Source organism: Tinamus guttatus, unplaced genomic scaffold (genome assembly GCF_059628265.1).
Source record: "Tinamus guttatus ecotype Peru unplaced genomic scaffold, ASM5962826v1 Tinamus_guttatus_pri_ptg000472l, whole genome shotgun sequence".
Lineage (NCBI taxonomy): Eukaryota > Metazoa > Chordata > Aves > Tinamiformes > Tinamidae > Tinamus > Tinamus guttatus.
In genome coordinates, this window is record NW_028289006.1 from 3,383,373 (window position 1) to 3,401,258 (window position 17,886).

Consider the following 17,886-nt stretch of genomic DNA (forward strand, 5'->3'; position numbering starts at 1 on the left):
AATTAACTACTATAACCCTATAATACTGTGACATGATAGTTTCTACGTTCGGTTAGCCAGAGAGTTTTGAGAGAGAAGACTTGATTTGTCTTTGCAAATTTGAAAAAACAAGAGATGAATAAAGTCTGTTATTCAACAACTAAAAGCTTTGCTAAAAATAAGCAGCAGCTGTTTGGATAGACCGCTGGTAAGCTAAACAGTACTGTATAATCATCTAGATTTCACAGAACAAGGCAGATGTTATCCACTACTCTAGCTGTCAATTCTTCTCAAATATGATAACATAAATCTGAATTGTTTTTATTATCTCTCACCATCTGTATCTTTAACAAGAACGTAATTTATGCTGCTTTGGTGCGCTCTTTTTTCTTTTCTATTCTAAGAAATTTTTATCTGTTTAAGAAAAAATTAAGATGACACAATAACAAAGACAACACTTATAAATACATAAGCAGTAGCAGCAGTGTACTGTAAACAATAATACTGATGATTTATTTCATTTATTAACACAGAGCCCAATGCTTGTTAGGACACATTCTGGCATACTGAATTAGAATATGAATTCACAGTACCTCGCACGCTAACTCTTTATGAATAACCTAAGCATAAATTAAGGGACCATCTACACGGGGAAGTTATTGCAGAGCAAGTTGCTAATTAATTAAGTTGTTACAGTACATGAGTGACGTTATGCTAACCCCAAAAGCATGATGTGATGTGAAGTTAAATATTCCATTTTCTTAGTATAATCTGCCTTATACAAAGACATTATCAACATTGGATAACAATTTCTTTGTAATGAATTACAGCTGCCTCCTCCTGATATATTTGTTTCCTAACTCAACTATCAGGATGTTTTGGTGGACATACAGATTATGAATGTCAAGCACAATGCTTGGGAGTGGGTTTGGAAGAAAAGTCAATGCACTGCCCTCAGCCTCCCCATTGCCCCACGGGTTACAAAGCTTTTGCCTTGCACAAAGGGAGTTTGTGCCTCTGATACCACTGATCAGATCAGAAATTCTATCACATGGCACTCTTTTTTTTTTTTTTTTTCTCCCTGAATTAATCTGGCAATTAATTTGGAAACCTGCCCTGGACTAGTTAGGCAAATTTGCCATAATGAAAAGGCCATAAAAATAAAGTTGAACAAGGGGCGATTGCCTAAAGTGCATCAAAAATGTCAACATGAGAATTTAATATATAGTATCTGGAAAACTGACAGACTACATCATACTTTATGGTACAGAAACTTCTTTTTTTTTATATAAGCTAACCCCAAATATATACTTCCCTCATTTCTTAAGAAATAAAAGAGCCTTTGGGCCCCCTAGGCTCTAGATGGCCTTGAGACAAAGGAATCTAAAGGCTTTTGGAATGAAGACTCTCTTATAGATCCACTATTAAAATAGCAAAACAGCGTCAGGTTTATCAGCTTTTCGTCAGCAAGCACCTTTTCACATTTTCTATGATAACATAAAACTCTGGTATACCAAAAATAGTATTAATTCTAATAATCTAATAGATCTGCAAATACAGATGTTCCCTCCTCCTCCCGTATACTGAGAGTTCTCTGCTGTGGTTTGCCAGACCACAGAAATAAAAACTGTTCTCGTTCACCGCAGTGTTTATCTTGCCCTTTAAGTTCTCTGCAGAAAAATAACAGCAGTCTGCAGTAAAAAATGGTGAGCCAGAGGGAATGCATAGCTGCCTTGCTGTCTGCCGAGGCACGGTGCCTAGCCTAGTGACAAAATCCTCAAGTATTGTCATACATATGGTGTTGGCAGAAGGATGAAAATGCTTTTCTCCTTCATAGTAAAAATAGTGCCTCACTGCTTTTATAAATGTAAACAACAGAAAAAACAGGTATCCTATTGACACTACCACAGTACACTTGTCAAAATAAAATGAAAATTTTCCACAAATTTATCTAGCCTGCCAATAAACACTATTTTATTATCATGAATAAACAAGACACACTTAAGAGAATGTCAGAGTGAGAACTTTTCCACCTCAAAATCCCACTGTTAACAATCTGGAATTAAAAAAAAAAAAAAAATCACAGGTTTAGTTAGTGGTACAATATGTGCTAAAATTTGTTTTGTACAGTCTTGCTACGATAATCTAGATAAGTGACAAAAAGCTCACAACTGTACCTGCTACAACTGACCAAAGATAGAGTTGAGTGATAAATTGTATGTTTCCTTTTTTTAATCTATTCTCATTCATAAATATAATTAAAGCTCCACAAGAACAAAAACAAAACAAAACAAGAACAACAAAAAGGTAAAATAGCAGCGTTAAGTGAAACTGCTGGAAAAAACTGCTTTGCACGAGTAATTAAGGCCCACTGCTTGGACAACTATAAAACAAGTTGATTTGATGGTGGACAATGTGACAGTTCGATAAAGGGAATGAAACCAATCAATGTTTTTTCAGATAAAAAGCACTGAGGATAAAAATTGTCATGTGAACAACATAAACGTACCTGTATTGGTTCTTGCTGCTTAAAAACAGGACCAAGATCAGGCAGAATAAGCCTGATATATTCTTCTTTGGTGCACTCTTCAGCAATAAGGAGAACGTTAGGCAAGACAAAGGGTACCATATCAGGGTTCACAAACTCAGAGGTCAAGCAAGGCAAAATGCGCTGAATTATAACACGCTAAGAGACAAAAACAAGAATTTATCATGTTGCATCGTGCTGCATTAAGTTATTATCATCTCAGCTCAACAGCTTTAGTGATAGCCTGATACAGAAACACAAAAGCCAACAATTTCCAATACGGAGTTCTTATTTTCACAGTATACTCAAGTCAATACACACTATGCTGCTTTGCTTATTTTATTTGCATTCAAGACACAACTGATACAGCAATCATGCAGGCCAGTAAGAGCTATTAACTGTGCAGAAAATAAAATTTTAACTCATATATATGAATTATAAAAATCTTATTGCATACATTTATTTTAAAAACAACCTAAAAACATTTACCACCAGAAAGACAAGTTTTGAGGTATCCTCTCACTCACTAAATGTGCCTGTAATCCTACTATACCTCACTGTAAACTCCTTACAAATTTCCCAGATGGGATTCAGCTGACTAAATGCATATATATACACATATACATACTATGGATGTCTACATCCAAGTTAAGCAACCTGAAAGGCTTGTAAAGACATTGAAGAGAAATACACACCTCCAAGGCACAGTCCATTTCCTCATAAGAAATCTTTTAAAACAAAACAAAAATCCAATACCCTAAAGATTATTAAGTCAGTTTATGACTGACTAAGGTGGAATAAATCCCATCTACTCCCAATGCCAAAGCATCAACAATTTTTGATCAAGAGAAAAAAACTCCAAAATGAAAAAGGAGACTATAATAAAAGTGTGCTTCAATACTGTACAGTTCAAAATAAAATTTACATAAAAATAAATAAAATTAATGTAATGATTCAGAAATCTATAGCTATTCTATCATAAAGTAAATGACCACTATTTTTCCATCCCATGTGCGTTATGTCTTATATAAATTAGAGAATACGACAAAAGGGAAAAAAATATTGACCTGCATCATGCCTACCACTGCACAAAAGAATTCTTGAAAACAGACATTTCCCTTTGAGGTGTCTGGGCACTGCTAGCAGGAAAAAAGTGCTTTATCCATTGAGGGAAGGCAACTTTGCATCACTCAACATTAAAATACTGCCTGGCTATAAAAAGAGTTGAGGCAATCGTACATATAGATTCGGAGAAAAGGCTGGACAGGATGACTTCAAAAAGCTCTGAGTTATAAATAAAGAGGGAAAACTTGTAGGTGGGGAGAAGATTTTTCCCAAAGTGGGATGAACTGTAAGAGAACATGGCAAATGATGGTTCCTCTCATATACTGATAACACAAGATGCCACTTTCTGCTTCCAGAATTACTGAGAGCTGAGGGGTATTTCCACGTAAATTATTTTCATATTTCCTCTTCCTATTCCTCTACTCTGACAGTCTCAGTCAGAGTATGGCAGTTTTGTGTGGAATCACGATACACACAATCCAGCAGTCCCAAATTAAGATTATTAAAAGATGTTGCTGTATTTTTAACTCATGATTTCCACACGACAGTAGAGACATACCTTAGGTAGTTTTGGCAGAACCTTTGGTAACCCTTTAAAAAACTGTGACTTCTGAAGGTTATCCCTTTGAAATAAAGAGTCAAAATACTGAAGTGTCATTGCTCCCACATCATCGAAGAACGGTATCTAAAAATAAGATTAAACGCATATAATTTGGAGGAAGACAATGCTAATGTTGATACAAAGACTCCACATCTGTAATAATATATATGTACCTTTACAATGCACTATAGGAAATCTATACAGTGAAGCGGATGCAAGTAAGAACCATAAAAGTAGATTTTTACCTACTAAGCAGTATAACACACACAGATAAAGATTGATTATTAAGACAGCTCATTTTCCTGGCATTTTAAAGAAGTAAACAGTAACACACATTATGTTCTTCTGTGTTAATTTATTCTATATGAAATAATGTTTTCATCCACAAAAAGAATTAAAAGCAGAAATCTTGATTAAAAGTTCTCCTAAGAATAATTACACTATTTAGTATTATATGGATATAGATATATATAAAAAAGGATTTCCTGCTAGTTATGTCCATATCTGGTTACTATTTTTGGAAGCTTATAATGAATCAATAACCATTTATATGCAAAAAAAATGGGTCATTATACAAATTCCTCTCCAATGTGCATGTTTGCAGGCTCACTTTTATATATCATATTCTACATCTTTTCCCCGTGTTTGCATTACTTCACCTGCATTGCCAGCTGGCAACAAAGACAGGGTTTCTTCAGTATTGTGTAACAATGTATACACAGGCTGGATTTATAAACATGCCAGGAATAAACCACCAGAGGTTCATCAACAGCAGTGGTGTATCACAGCAGTAGTGCTGCAGCTGCTTCAACATTGATGAAGGTTGCTAAATATGTATGTTGATGCCAAGACTATTTCGAATTCCTCGCATACGCAGCTTTCAGTTAGTAGCTGAATCTCGGACCTGTGCAGACTGGAATGAAAAGTTTGAAAAGTTCCACACGGGTAAGATCCCTCCTTCATTCCCACTCTGCATTTCAGGCAGGGATACATCAAATCTCATGGGTTTGTCATGGTTAGAGACAGAGCATGGTCTCAGACCATGTCTGAACTGTTTTCAGTTGAAAAACTGGTGCAAAGAGCAAGGCTATAAAAACATAATGCAGCTGTGCTGCGAGGCAGAGAGGTGAGCTGGTGAAGGGCAATACAGAATATAAGCTACCAACAGAGAATTCAAGCTACTCAGTTCTCTTCTATGTGAACTTAATTCTGTATTCTAGTTCATATACCAAAAAGGAGTCTAACCACGACAGCATGGAATTGGACACGGCCTAATTCACCTTACTTAAAACTAGCAAGGTAAATTTGCCTGCGTTAAGCTCCATTTTAGCTTATGGCATGCTGGCCTGGACAGACTGCTTTTAGCACTCAAGCTAGTTCAAATATCTCTACCATACAAATGAGTCTAAAGAGATAAACATGATCTTTATGTAATAAGAATGCTTAATAGACATCTCTTTTCACATTTGTTGTAGTCTCTCAAACAAGTGAGCTGATATCTGAGTAATATTTGCCAATTTTCCTACTTTCCCTCTTCCAGAATAAGTTGCAAAATGTTACTTGTACTCCCTCCTTTCTTCATACTCCCTCCTTTCTTCACTCCTCATTTCTTCCAACTGCTAAGAGATTGATTTTTCTCTTTGTACATAAACTTTTTATATGACAGAAAAATAAGAAAACTCTTACCTAAGCAAATCTATAAGCAAGAACCTGAAATATTATCAGCTATAAGAAAACAAGATACAAGGCAAAAGAAGCATCATGCTTTTAAGATCTACTTTCAAACAGGAAGGAGGAAGAAGAGTTAGTCATTTTAAAACTTAAATTGACTATTTGCAATTAATTTTTGTTTCATTATGGCATGTATGCTCCAAATATATTTTCAATTATTCTTCTATACATTTAAGAATGTACCATAAACAATAAGCCAAAAGTTAATCTTTACATTTGTTGACCTTTGATATTTTATGGCTATAATTTCCTTCTAACAGAGGTTTAAAAATCGAATTGTATAAGAATATACTCCAGAAAATACTGCGACTGTAGTGGAAAGCAAAAAAATACTCTTGAAGTGACCGCTCAAAGTTCTACTTCAGCATCCTTCTTTCATATTAATAGAAAAAGGTCAACATAAAGACAACTTTGGACATCAGCTAACATCATTATTTCAAGTCCAAAACATATTTGCATTTCAAGTAAAAAGATTAAAAGGAAAAAATAGCTCTATTATTTCCACAAATCAAACACTACTTCTCTCTTTTCTGCATGTGCCTTATTTTCCATGAACTGACCTTAGTCATTTGATCTGCGTCGGGTCTTACTGCGGGAGCAACATTTAAGAGCAGCTTTACGTGTTCCCGCACCTCTTCTGGTATATTCTGAAGAGTGCTGCAGCTTAAACGGCTCAGCTGCGTAAGGAATTAAGCACATGCAACATGAAGTCAGAAAATCCTGCACAGAACTTTTTTCCAATATACATCAGTGCTATACTTGATGGCTTCCCTACCCAAACCGTTAATATCCCTCCCTTCTCCCCATTGATTCTGGTCCCTCATAGCCTTCCCTCTGTCCCCAGGCAGAATACCTGCTTCTGGTCACATTCCCCTACTCACAGCTTCTCACTGTTCTGTTTGCAGGTTTTTGGAGAATACAGGAAACTGACTGAATCACTTGAATCACTGGAATCTCCCCCAATCTTACACTGATCATTCACTGATCCCTGCCTTGTGTCTGATGCTGTTTGCCCTGCTCACACGTGCCCATCATTACTAAGGTGTACAAGGAAACTAGGTGAGAAATCAACTTTGTAGTTGATAAATTTGGTACACATAGTCCTCTCTATATATGCATACATCTATATATTCTTATTTCCCTTATTTTACTAGCATTTATCTTTTCTTATTATGAAGATAGCATGGATGGTAAGCTATCATTATAGGACTGTTTACACTGGAGCACTGACACTATGCTCTAAAAACTTAAATATATTTTAAACCAGCTACTTTTTAAATATGAAAAATCAATGCAGAACATTTATGAACAGAGGATATACCTGATCCAGCTGCCTGCTAAAACTTTTATAAATATCCTGCTTGTTGACCTCAAAAATTGGCTTCCCTTTATTAAATACTGCATACATAACAGCTCCTAGGGAATACATATCGCTGGCTGTCTCGCAGCTCACAGAGAGAATATATTCAGGTGCCAGATATTCAGGATTTGGAAGACACAAGGACGGCAAGTTTGGATCCCATTCCTTACAAGGGAACTTTGGCTACAAAGAGAACAGTAAAACGAAGTATAATGATTAGGGATTCTTAAAGAACAATTCAAGTAAGAGACTCAAGCAGCAAAAGATAATCAATCCACACAAACTCAACTATGACTAAAACGGAAATGGAATAAGGCAAAACTGATAAGCATGTCTATCTGTAACACAGATTAATTAGCCCATGCTGTTAAACCTGGTTATAAAATGTCAAAATACTCTGCTGTAAGAGGGAAATACAAGTTATGATAGGCATTCATTTAGCAGTTAGCAACCAGGCACTGAGGGGTTGGAACAACCTGAGCATGTCTGCCAACAGATAAACTGGCCCAGGCTTCTGCATCTGCCTGACATTATCACTAGTTTAAGTCTACTGAGCCAGCCCTGGCTCTTTTTTTGTAATGACCAAAAGTACCATACCAGTCCAGGTATATGCTATATACTTATCCTTTCTGCCACAAAATTGCAGATTAAATAACTTGAAACTGAAGCTCGTGAAACCAGTTTCAGACATGGATCTGAGCTTGAAATTTCAAGAAGACAAATATAAAGATCTGTTACCTCCTGTTCAGATGGATTTGTTGACTGGATACAAAAATCAAAGCCCATAATTTTCCACGCTCCACTCTTGTTCAAAATTATATTCTCAGGCGTAATATTCCCATGGACCATTTTCACACTGCTATGCAAAAAGGACAGGCCTTCAGAAACCTGTTAATTAAAAAATACATATACATATTCTTTCAGATTAATTCTTTCCCTAAACACGCCATCAGCCATTTACAAAATTTCTGTTACTACTACAACCTTTCTCCCTGTTATCATGGTTAAGTAGAAAAATTGGCTAAGAAGCAATTCTTCATTGTCAATTTTAGACTATGTCTTAATAATTTTGTATGAAGGGTGGGTAATCAGCAGGTAGTCCTAGACTGCAGTGTAAAGTACAAAAATGACTCACAAATGGAAGTGACAGTAGCTGTAGCATAGGCTGTAGCACTGTTTGTTTTCACCTGAAGGGTAAATCAAAAAAAAGGTTGGTCTGGTCTTTTCAAAAAATGAAGTAGTGACTAAGGAAAGGAAGATGGAGAGACCTCTGCATCACTGCATATTTACAAGCAAGGAGGAAGGCAACAAGAAGGCCTTCCAATTATACAGAAGAGCAGTGGAAACTAGAAAGTAAAGATAGGGAAATAAGGCCTACGTTTGTGCAGGATTAAACTATGTAATTATAAAAAAATCATTAAACTATGATTAATACTAAAAGCACATGAAACTTAAAGTACGACTGCGCAATACCTGAAGCAAGCCATATTTGGTCTCCACATCATAAAGTTTGTATTCTTTAATTTCAGATGGTAAAGGAGAAGGTAGGTTGTCCCAGCTGCCAAGAACATTAGCTAAACTGGCACAGACAGGTTCTGTACAAAATGCCAGGCAATCTCTACAGAGGAGACAAACAAAAACCATTTGCTTTACAAAACATCAGTCTTGGGCTGAACCAGCAATATCAAACAAATAATTCTATCATTATAACTTGTAGGATCAGGCTTTTAGCTGTGGTTAAAGGTGAATCAGCTTTTACTGTGGTTAGACTGTAATCAGAAACAAAACTAATAAAAGCCAAGTTAGTATGAATACGTGTAGTCCTTTATTTTGAAAATGAAAGTACAACAAGAAGCACATTAACAAATATAGCTGTTGTATGAACTGTAATTTGCCTATGGAAGCAACATTTTTTTTCTCTTCCTCAAAAAATCACAGGTTTAGTTAAATGGCTTTTTGTATCAACAATGTTTGAAAAGTGTAAGTAAAACAATCCTGGAAACATACAAATGACTGGTTCTACAGGAAAGAAAAGGAAAAAAATAATAATAAAAAATAAAAGAAAGAGAGTGAGAGAGAGAGCGAGAGGAGAGAAGAAAGAGAGAGGAGAGAGAGGGGAGAGAGAGAGAAAAGAGAGAGAGAAAGAGAGAAAGAGAAAGAGAGAAAGAAGAGAGAAAAGAAAAAAGAAAAAGAAAGCCTTCAAAATTTCAAGCCCGGAAAACACTGCATGTCTCAGTGTTGCCAATTCCAGGTAGCACAGACAGCGCCGTTCCATGTATCAACATCCTTCAAACTGGCCTGCACAGCACGGAAGGCCCTGCTGTCCCTGCACGTCACATGTGAGATGTTCCAGAGTTTTCTTTGAAGACAGCAATGGTGTTAGTACCCACAGCTGGTTTAAGAATGTTTATCTCATATGTGAACACTGAAACATTTCCCCAGAAACAACACAGAAAACTGAGACCTAATAACAGCAATACAGATATATTTCTCAATTATGAAGTTATAGGCAAGAAGACAGGAGCCTGACTTTTCACTTATTCCTTAAAAATACCACAGAGGACATCACACCTCAGCAAAAATCTACCACTTAGTTTTTACATATCTCATTAATTAACAAGCTTGGGTTTTGAAGTGAAAAAAAAAAAAAAAAGCTGATGAAACATGTAAGCTTCTTATTACTCATCCAGATTAAGGGAGACAACTTTAATTTTATCTTCATTATTTATCACTTTAGCTTTCTGAAGGAAAACCAACTGAAATTAAAATCTATTGATTCATAAATGTCAGCCAATCTAGGGAATTTCTACTACTTGGCTTTCTCCCTTCCCATTGTGCTGACTCCACCACTTTGATCTTTTTTATTAATAAACCTATGTTTACAAAATTTATTTCTATACTAATCATGAGGAAGAATCAGACTTCAAAATGCAAACTAGGTGATTGTGGTTGTTTTGGGGCATGAAAGAGAGCTTGTTTTTTACTTTGGGAGCTTATTCAATCAAGACCCACGCTACAGTTGCAGAAGGACAGGGCAAATCCAATTAAAGCAAATTAATATTGGAAGAACTGAGTCAGTCATATGCTGTAGCAGTTTAAGCAGTTCCCTAAATAACATCAAAATGACAGTCACAGTAATGTAATAAAAATAAAACAAGTTAAAAAGAAAGATGATGGCAAAAAAAAAATGCATATGCTTTGGAAAAACTGTAACAGATGGACTGTGTAGTAAATTAAATATTTGGGACTCTTCACACTACTCCTTTTTTAGTAAGTACCAATGGCATTATGAATAGAGTCATAATTTGGCTTTTTATTCTTTTCTTCAAAAACAAGTTAAATATAGAATAATATTACTCATTTGTGCTGTTAAAGGATTTGAAGATAAGCTGTACATATAGACATATTTATAGTAAATATTTAGTACAAAGTGTTGAAATATTTAATATATTTATTGCATGTAAAATTAATGCAAAGTAATATGCATAAATATATAGAATGTTTATATAAATCACACTTAACATATTTTGAGTAGAAATTTTCTGCCAATAGCGGAAAAGCTGTGTACACATTGGAGTCCTGTACTGTATGGCCTGTAATATCTACTGCAGCTGTGCAGGCACACCAAGTATTCCCTTGCCCCACAAAAAGGGAATAAATTGTTAAATTGTTTCTCTAGCACACTGCAGAATGAAAAGTTTGGAAGATTACAAATTAGAAGAGAAAGAAAAAAAAATGTAGTGGAATATATAAAGATGAAACCACAAAGTTCAAGTGCTGACAGGGGTCAGCACTTTTCATTCTCCAGTGCAAATTGGTGAAAGTTGGTTGCCCAACCACCTGGATATTTATCCTGTTTTTAGTGGCTTGCAAGCATCTAACATCATCATATGTCACTTTGGAGACACACATGGGAAAAAAAAATGAAAATGCTTCTCCAAAAGAAGCATTTTGTAAAGCCCCTCAGAAATGCTAAAGCAATGCAGCTGTCTTACAATCCTCTTGCACAGTGATGTGCACAGTCTGAGCAAACCCTTCTATTATGTACTCCCCAAATATCACTACAGTAACTTCCAGCACACAAGCCACTGGATAGGCTTGGGGCTATTTAGCCTTTAATAGCTAGTTATTGTTGTAGAGTACTGAAAATTGTTTTCAATTACCTAATTTATCTGCCTTAGAGTTTTGTGAAGGGTACACAGAACCAGAGGGCTAATGACAACTTTGAATCCTTGTTACAATAAAATTTGTTTAGAACTGGAGAAGAGATATATCTGAATAAACAAGTGTCATTTGATGAAAAAAATCTTTCTCAAAGTAGACACAGCAAAGACAGATTTAGTCCCCAGGTACCCCTGGCTCCTACAAACTGAGGAAAAACTACCTTAGGTACATTTGGAAACATATGTATTGACAGAACCTATCAAAAATGTAGAATTTCGAAAGGCAATGTATGCAAAGATTTATTAGGTCACCTTTCAGAAACACCACTTTGCTGGCAGAACCTGAAGATTTTAACAAGCTTCCTCAATCAAATCAAGAAATATTTATTTCAACAAGAGACACTTGCTTGTCTGATTTTAGTGTGTTGTACTATCATTGCTAGAGCTCAATAATAAATCTATAAGATTAATCCATTATTGTGCTTAGTGACTGATCTTACATGAAATCAAATAAGCACTACAAAAATACACTACCTTTTGTCTCCCTTTCCCAAAGGCATTTGAGGACTTTTACAACACATTATGTGGCCACAATAGATACAGTGAAATTAACTGAATACCAAATTTTCATACTGTAAGAAATATGCGTAGTCTTGTAGTTGCACCTGGCCTAAAACTATGCAATAAATTATGGATTTGATCCACACCAAGAACACATTGTATCACTTCTATTCTTATGTGAGTAAATACAGAATAAATGAACCTCATTAGATATATGTGCTAAATGCTCCAGATATTTAGAACCATTAACAAAACAATGATTGAGAATGTTCTGTTCATAATTTCAGTACCACTTACCTGGATTCTTCTAATGGATGTTGAACAGTGAGCAGCCGAGGGTGTCGAAGCCTGGTGAGCTGTTGAACACCTCGTTTTAAAGAATCAATAATCTGATCCTTTTCATATTTTTGAAACTTGTCTATTAACTTTTTATCAAAGACAAATACAGCCACTTCCTAGAAACAAGCAACAAAATTTACTCAGTATAGCTATGACAAAAAAGCAAAGCCTACACACAGTCACATACGCATCCAGAGCACAGACCCACTAATTTATTTCAGTGTACAGTTACATACACGTTCTCACAGTCATAATCCTCCTGGCTGCAATTAACCTCCACATTATATATTTTAAGAGTTAATGTACTACTGCCCTTACCTTACAAGCAATAATGCATGAATGCTGTCTATGCGGCGACAAGGCAGAACATCCACAGGAAAAAAAATTGCTTGCTTTTAGGGAAATGAGTGCATTTATATTAACTATGAACAATTAAAATATTCTGAGGATATATGTATTCATTTAGCGTTACATACATATATTATGTATATGGTGCTCTATTAAGCCACATCCTTAGTCTTCTGTTCCAAGGTTGTATGATCTGTATTAAACTACACTTTCTTGAGAGATAACTTATAGTCAAACAACAATATCTGACTAATTAATTAATATGATCAAACTGTTCCCATGATAAAATTTTTTTTTTGGACACATGATTGAACATGTGTTAAAAGACATTCTGGAGGAAACAGTATTTCCAATCAACCTCTGCAAATTGTGTGGGAAGAAACTAAGGAAGTCATATGAAATTTAGACATTATAGATGTAGATATGAAATAAACAACGAGATTACAGTAACATCTTGGAAGCCATTAAAGAGAGATAATTCAAGTTGTTTCAAGGGAGGACATAAAAAACAAACTAGTGAAGGAGCTGATACTCCTGGAAATTAACCACCTTCTATCTCTGAAAGGAAAAAGAAATTTAAAACTCTATCATGAAACAAAACTGAGACTTTCTTGTATGTTTACCAGATTATGAATAACAATAAATAAAAATGTTGAAAACTAGTAGACCATAATCTGGCAGTGCAAAGTTTTCAGTCCCAAGAGGAAATCTATGCTCTTGTATAGCACATTTTATACCTTTTATTCTAACTAAAATCTCCCGGGAATATTATTGATTATTATTTACATTATTAATTTCAAGAAAAGCTACACACAGGCTACAGAAAAAAGGAATTCACTTTGATACACAGAAATTGATTTATGTTTTTCAGCAGGTATCTGACTGGTTCATTACAGTGTCAGCAAGTGAACACCTAAAATTCAGTCAACCCACTCTACTACTTCTGCTTGTATACAAATCAGCTCTCTGTCCTGGCTTGAAGGGTGATGGAGGAAACATTAACAATCACACAAAACCAACAGTCACAGGGGGTGGCAAATACATGTTTACCAATTACTTAAAAAATACACACTTTCCAGTACAAAGTGTGAATATATTGAGCAATAAGTGACCAACAACAAAATCTCAAACTTATATAACACTTCTGAAAGCATTTGTGTTTAATGATAAGTCAAAAGTAGCAGAATGTGAATTAAATTAAAACAGATATCTGGGGACATTAGCCACATTTGTAATATCTTATGATAGCTATAAATAAGTTCTATGAGAGCTTGTTACAATACTGCATGGTTGTTTGAAGTTTGACAGAATTTCTACATCTCCAGATTTATCTGTATATGAAGTTTATACAAGTATTTGAGGTGTGAAGATGATTGCTGTCACATTGATTTTACAGGGACAAATACAATTTACAATATAATTGTAAATTATAAATTTCAAGAATCAAAATTAATTAGAACTGTGTGACAACTTGCTCTCAATATTCTAATTTTCACATAACGCTTCTGATGCAAGAAAAAAGCAGAGTCCTCACAATCTCTGTTTGTTTAACACTAATGTGTTAAATGTGCTCTTATATTAATAACTCAAATATGGCATTCTGAAATGGGCTATTAAATTCCATAACCAACATTGATTTTTATATGCAGAATTTGACATCAACAATATAATATTTTAAATCCCGTAAGTCTCCAGAAATTTTGGTATAGAAGAAGGGCCTAAAACACACCTTCTCTGTTGCACAGTAATTACTAAAACCATAAAACACCTGGAACATTAAAAGGCCTTTAGGGTTTTTTGCTGCATGGACCAAATAACCCTGCCAAATTTTGTTTACAAACACAATATTCTTGTTTTTCTTTTTCTGTTTTGCACAACCTGATATTAAAAACCAAAGAGAAGGACTGCTGACTCTAGCTTATAGGGATTCCATCTGCTGGTGATGTAATCACATTTGTGGAAACCAACTGAGATGAAGGCCTGCAAACATTTACACAAAGTTAATAGAAAGTTTTAGAGGAGCTTCCACTTTGCATTTTTCATTTCATAGGTTTGAAAGGTTAGGAGGGTGAAGGGAGAGTTCCTCCTGCGGACAACTATTTGTTATTTAAATACTTGTCTCATAATTCCATCTTTGTAATATAAAAATAAAATTAGCATACAAGAGATTAAAATGTAGCAAACTACAACTGCTCTCAGCTAAGAAAATGAAAAAATGGGAGCTATTATCTTTAAAGATAAACATTTCCACTCATTATGTGATAGGAAGCAAACATACCTTGCTCAATGTGCTCTTGTTTTAACACAGAATATCGGTAGCTCTACTACCAAAACTAGGTTGAGAAGTAGGGACAAGTGTCTAGGGTCCTAGACTGGCCAGTCAGGGGATCTAAATTTCATCCTCAGTTGTGTTACAAACACAATCTAATCCACACCTTGTGCCTCACCTCTGCTATGTTTAATTCAGTAGGCCTTTACTTCAAAAAGATGTCAGAAAGATAAAGCTCTGTTGTGACTATGAGAGCCATATATTATGACATGTCCTGTGGTAGTATTTACCAACATAAAACTGTTAAAGAATTCACCTGTAGTCACTGCCAAGAATTCAGATTTTTTAACGTGAATCAAAGAAAAGAGCAGGGTGTAAATTTTGCAATCATTTTACCAAGCAACTAAACAACACTCTAATTGTTTTGCATGCAACTAATAAAACTGTTGGCACTTGTGCAAACAGGAGTTAAAAACCGTCCACACCACATGAGACATGGGACATGGTTTAGTTAGGCTATAATTGTACTAAGGCACCTGTAACACGACCAGACCCTGAACAACAAAAAAGTAGACATCAGTTCTCCTTGTGCTCATCTATTTCACTGGATGGGTGTTGACCGCTGTCCTTAAGACCTGTCATCCACTGATCTACCCCTTCATAAAAGTTTTGTCTCCCCAAAAACAGCCCCATTTCCTTTTCCTGCTTTCTTTGGGCAGTTCTCCAAACCCACCTCCAATCCTGCTTCACATGGGATCTGCGCTCCGTGCAAAACAGACACCTGTTCTGGAGACTTGCTAACACTGACAACTTGAACCATGTCTCAGCTGAACACCTTATAAACCAGAGACAGCAAAAACACTGTCTCCCTCTCATCCAGCACCACACATAGGTGAAAAAAACATCCTCAACCTTATGAAAGCAAAGAGTAAAAAGTCCATATAAAGAAAAGTCCCACTCTGCTCTTGGTCAGGGGAGGAAAAAAAAAAAAAAACACTATCAACATGAGCTATGACCAAGGAAAGGAAAACATAAATACTGCACATAATATGTGTATATAAGCAAGTTGGGACCCATCACTTCCATTCTAGTTCCTGACGGCCTGTACTCCTAAACAGGAAAAGGTGACAGTCGTGCCATGTGTCCTCTCCTGCTACCAAGAGAAAATGAGCTGTACAAAAACTGCAGGAGCACCCTGAATCTGTGTGATATAAAGATGATAGCAAAGCTAGAAAATATTTTTAAGGACAAATCTCTAAAAGCTATAAAAATGTAAAGATAAGAGCAATATTTCTTCCTATCTACCTCAATGCATATTGAGGAAGTGTATTAAAAATACTTAAAACATTCAGGCACTATAGTGATAAATATCACAGAAACCCAGTTCTTCTGTTTTCAAGTGAATTTTGAATAGGTTGTAGTGATAATGCCAAAGACTGAAAATAGAACAATAAGGAAAAAAAAAAAAAAAAAAGAACAACTGCATTCACCAACTATCCTGTGAACTAAAAGATGTAGTGCTTCTGTGGAAAAAAAAAATGTGATCATGTCATTAAAGACTAAGTCATAAGCTAAAAAGCAAAGGAAATCTTACAGTAGCCAGTGCTTGATTTTAGAAACTTTATTTGTTTTGTCTTTTATATTTGCTAGCTGTTTTCCCCATATGCACACACTTTTTTTTTTTAGAATAGTTAAATGCAACTCAATATGCAAACACATGATGTTTAACCAAAACCTCCTACTATGCAAAGCAAAATATTCTCCAAATTAAAATATTGGATAGAATACCAGTATCACTCTGATCTTTTGCCAGAGAAGATTTTCCTCCATGTTTAGTGTTTTTTTTCAATAATTTTGCCTTTTTAATATAATCCTACTTTCCATCTGTTCATTTCAGTCCTAAGGTATACAACACAATATCTCAGTTCTGAAACAAATTAGCCTTTTAATTTTGCCTACTAGGAAATACTAATTCCAGACATATTATACAGACAACAGCAAAAATGACAAAGAGCTGATTTACCTAATGCTAATTTATTAAGTACAAAATATAGTACAACATGAATTAAGACTGTAGTACTACAGAAATGCAATCCAAGACTCACTCAATTCTGATAGTTTTTGTACAACTGAGCTGCTCACAAAAATAGTCTTATTTGATCTTACCTTGTTTCTTTATGACTGAACTTTCCAAACAAAGACAACTGCCACCACAGCCAAGAAAAATATAAATGCATTTAAAGACTAAGCAAACAAATCCCAGATGGGCAGAACAAGAAACATGTTACTTCATGTATACAACTAGAAAGATTCATAAATCTTTCAAACAAACAAAAACGGCATTTCACAGCAAATCAAATGGCAAATCAACTATCATCCAGCATCAAAAAATGCACACAAGTGCATATTTTTGCATACAATCATATGCACCTGTGCATATAATTTCCTCACAAAGTGCCAGGAAAGGCAGGAAAAGCCTGGAAAGCCAGGAAAAACAACAAGGCATGAATCAGGTGCAACTCTGAAAAGAAGAACAAAATGCATGGCTACTCTCACTAGAGACAGATATTTTTTCACCATCTATTCATCTAAAATTCGAGCCAAAGTAATCCAAAGTTGAAATCCTAAATTCAGTTGAACAGCTTCTGTAAGAAAGCTGACTTCTATTTGTCCTGGGAACTAAAAACTCCAGATCAGTTCCACTGCTACAGTATTAAAACTTTAGCCGTTATACCTGGCTACGAGGATTTAAATTACTATCTGTGTTGTCACAAAGTGTTATCTGCAATAAAGCCCTATTCTTATAAATGAATCTGAATCTACACATGAATGCACAATATACACTTACTATAGGAAACAAACAAACAAAAACACCCTAAGCACTTGCAGTTTCAAATTAAATATCTATGTCTGCAATACAGGAAATGTGTACAACACTTTACA

General features: G+C 35.2%; 1 protein-coding gene across 1 annotated transcript in view; it reads right to left on the reverse strand.

Annotated features, from left to right (window-relative positions):
• Positions 1–17,886, reverse strand: part of SCYL2 (SCY1 like pseudokinase 2) — a 30,058-nt gene that overhangs the window by 9,500 nt on the left and 2,672 nt on the right. Inside the window, exons 3-9 of the mRNA XM_088532871.1 lie at positions 12,285–12,442; positions 8,737–8,881; positions 8,002–8,151; positions 7,225–7,446; positions 6,464–6,580; positions 4,131–4,256; positions 2,489–2,665 (exon numbers count right to left, since the gene is read on the reverse strand). Coding sequence (XP_088388997.1) covers positions 2,489–2,665; positions 4,131–4,256; positions 6,464–6,580; positions 7,225–7,446; positions 8,002–8,151; positions 8,737–8,881; positions 12,285–12,442 — 1,095 coding nt within the window. The remainder of the gene's footprint in view (positions 1–2,488; positions 2,666–4,130; positions 4,257–6,463; positions 6,581–7,224; positions 7,447–8,001; positions 8,152–8,736; positions 8,882–12,284; positions 12,443–17,886) is intronic.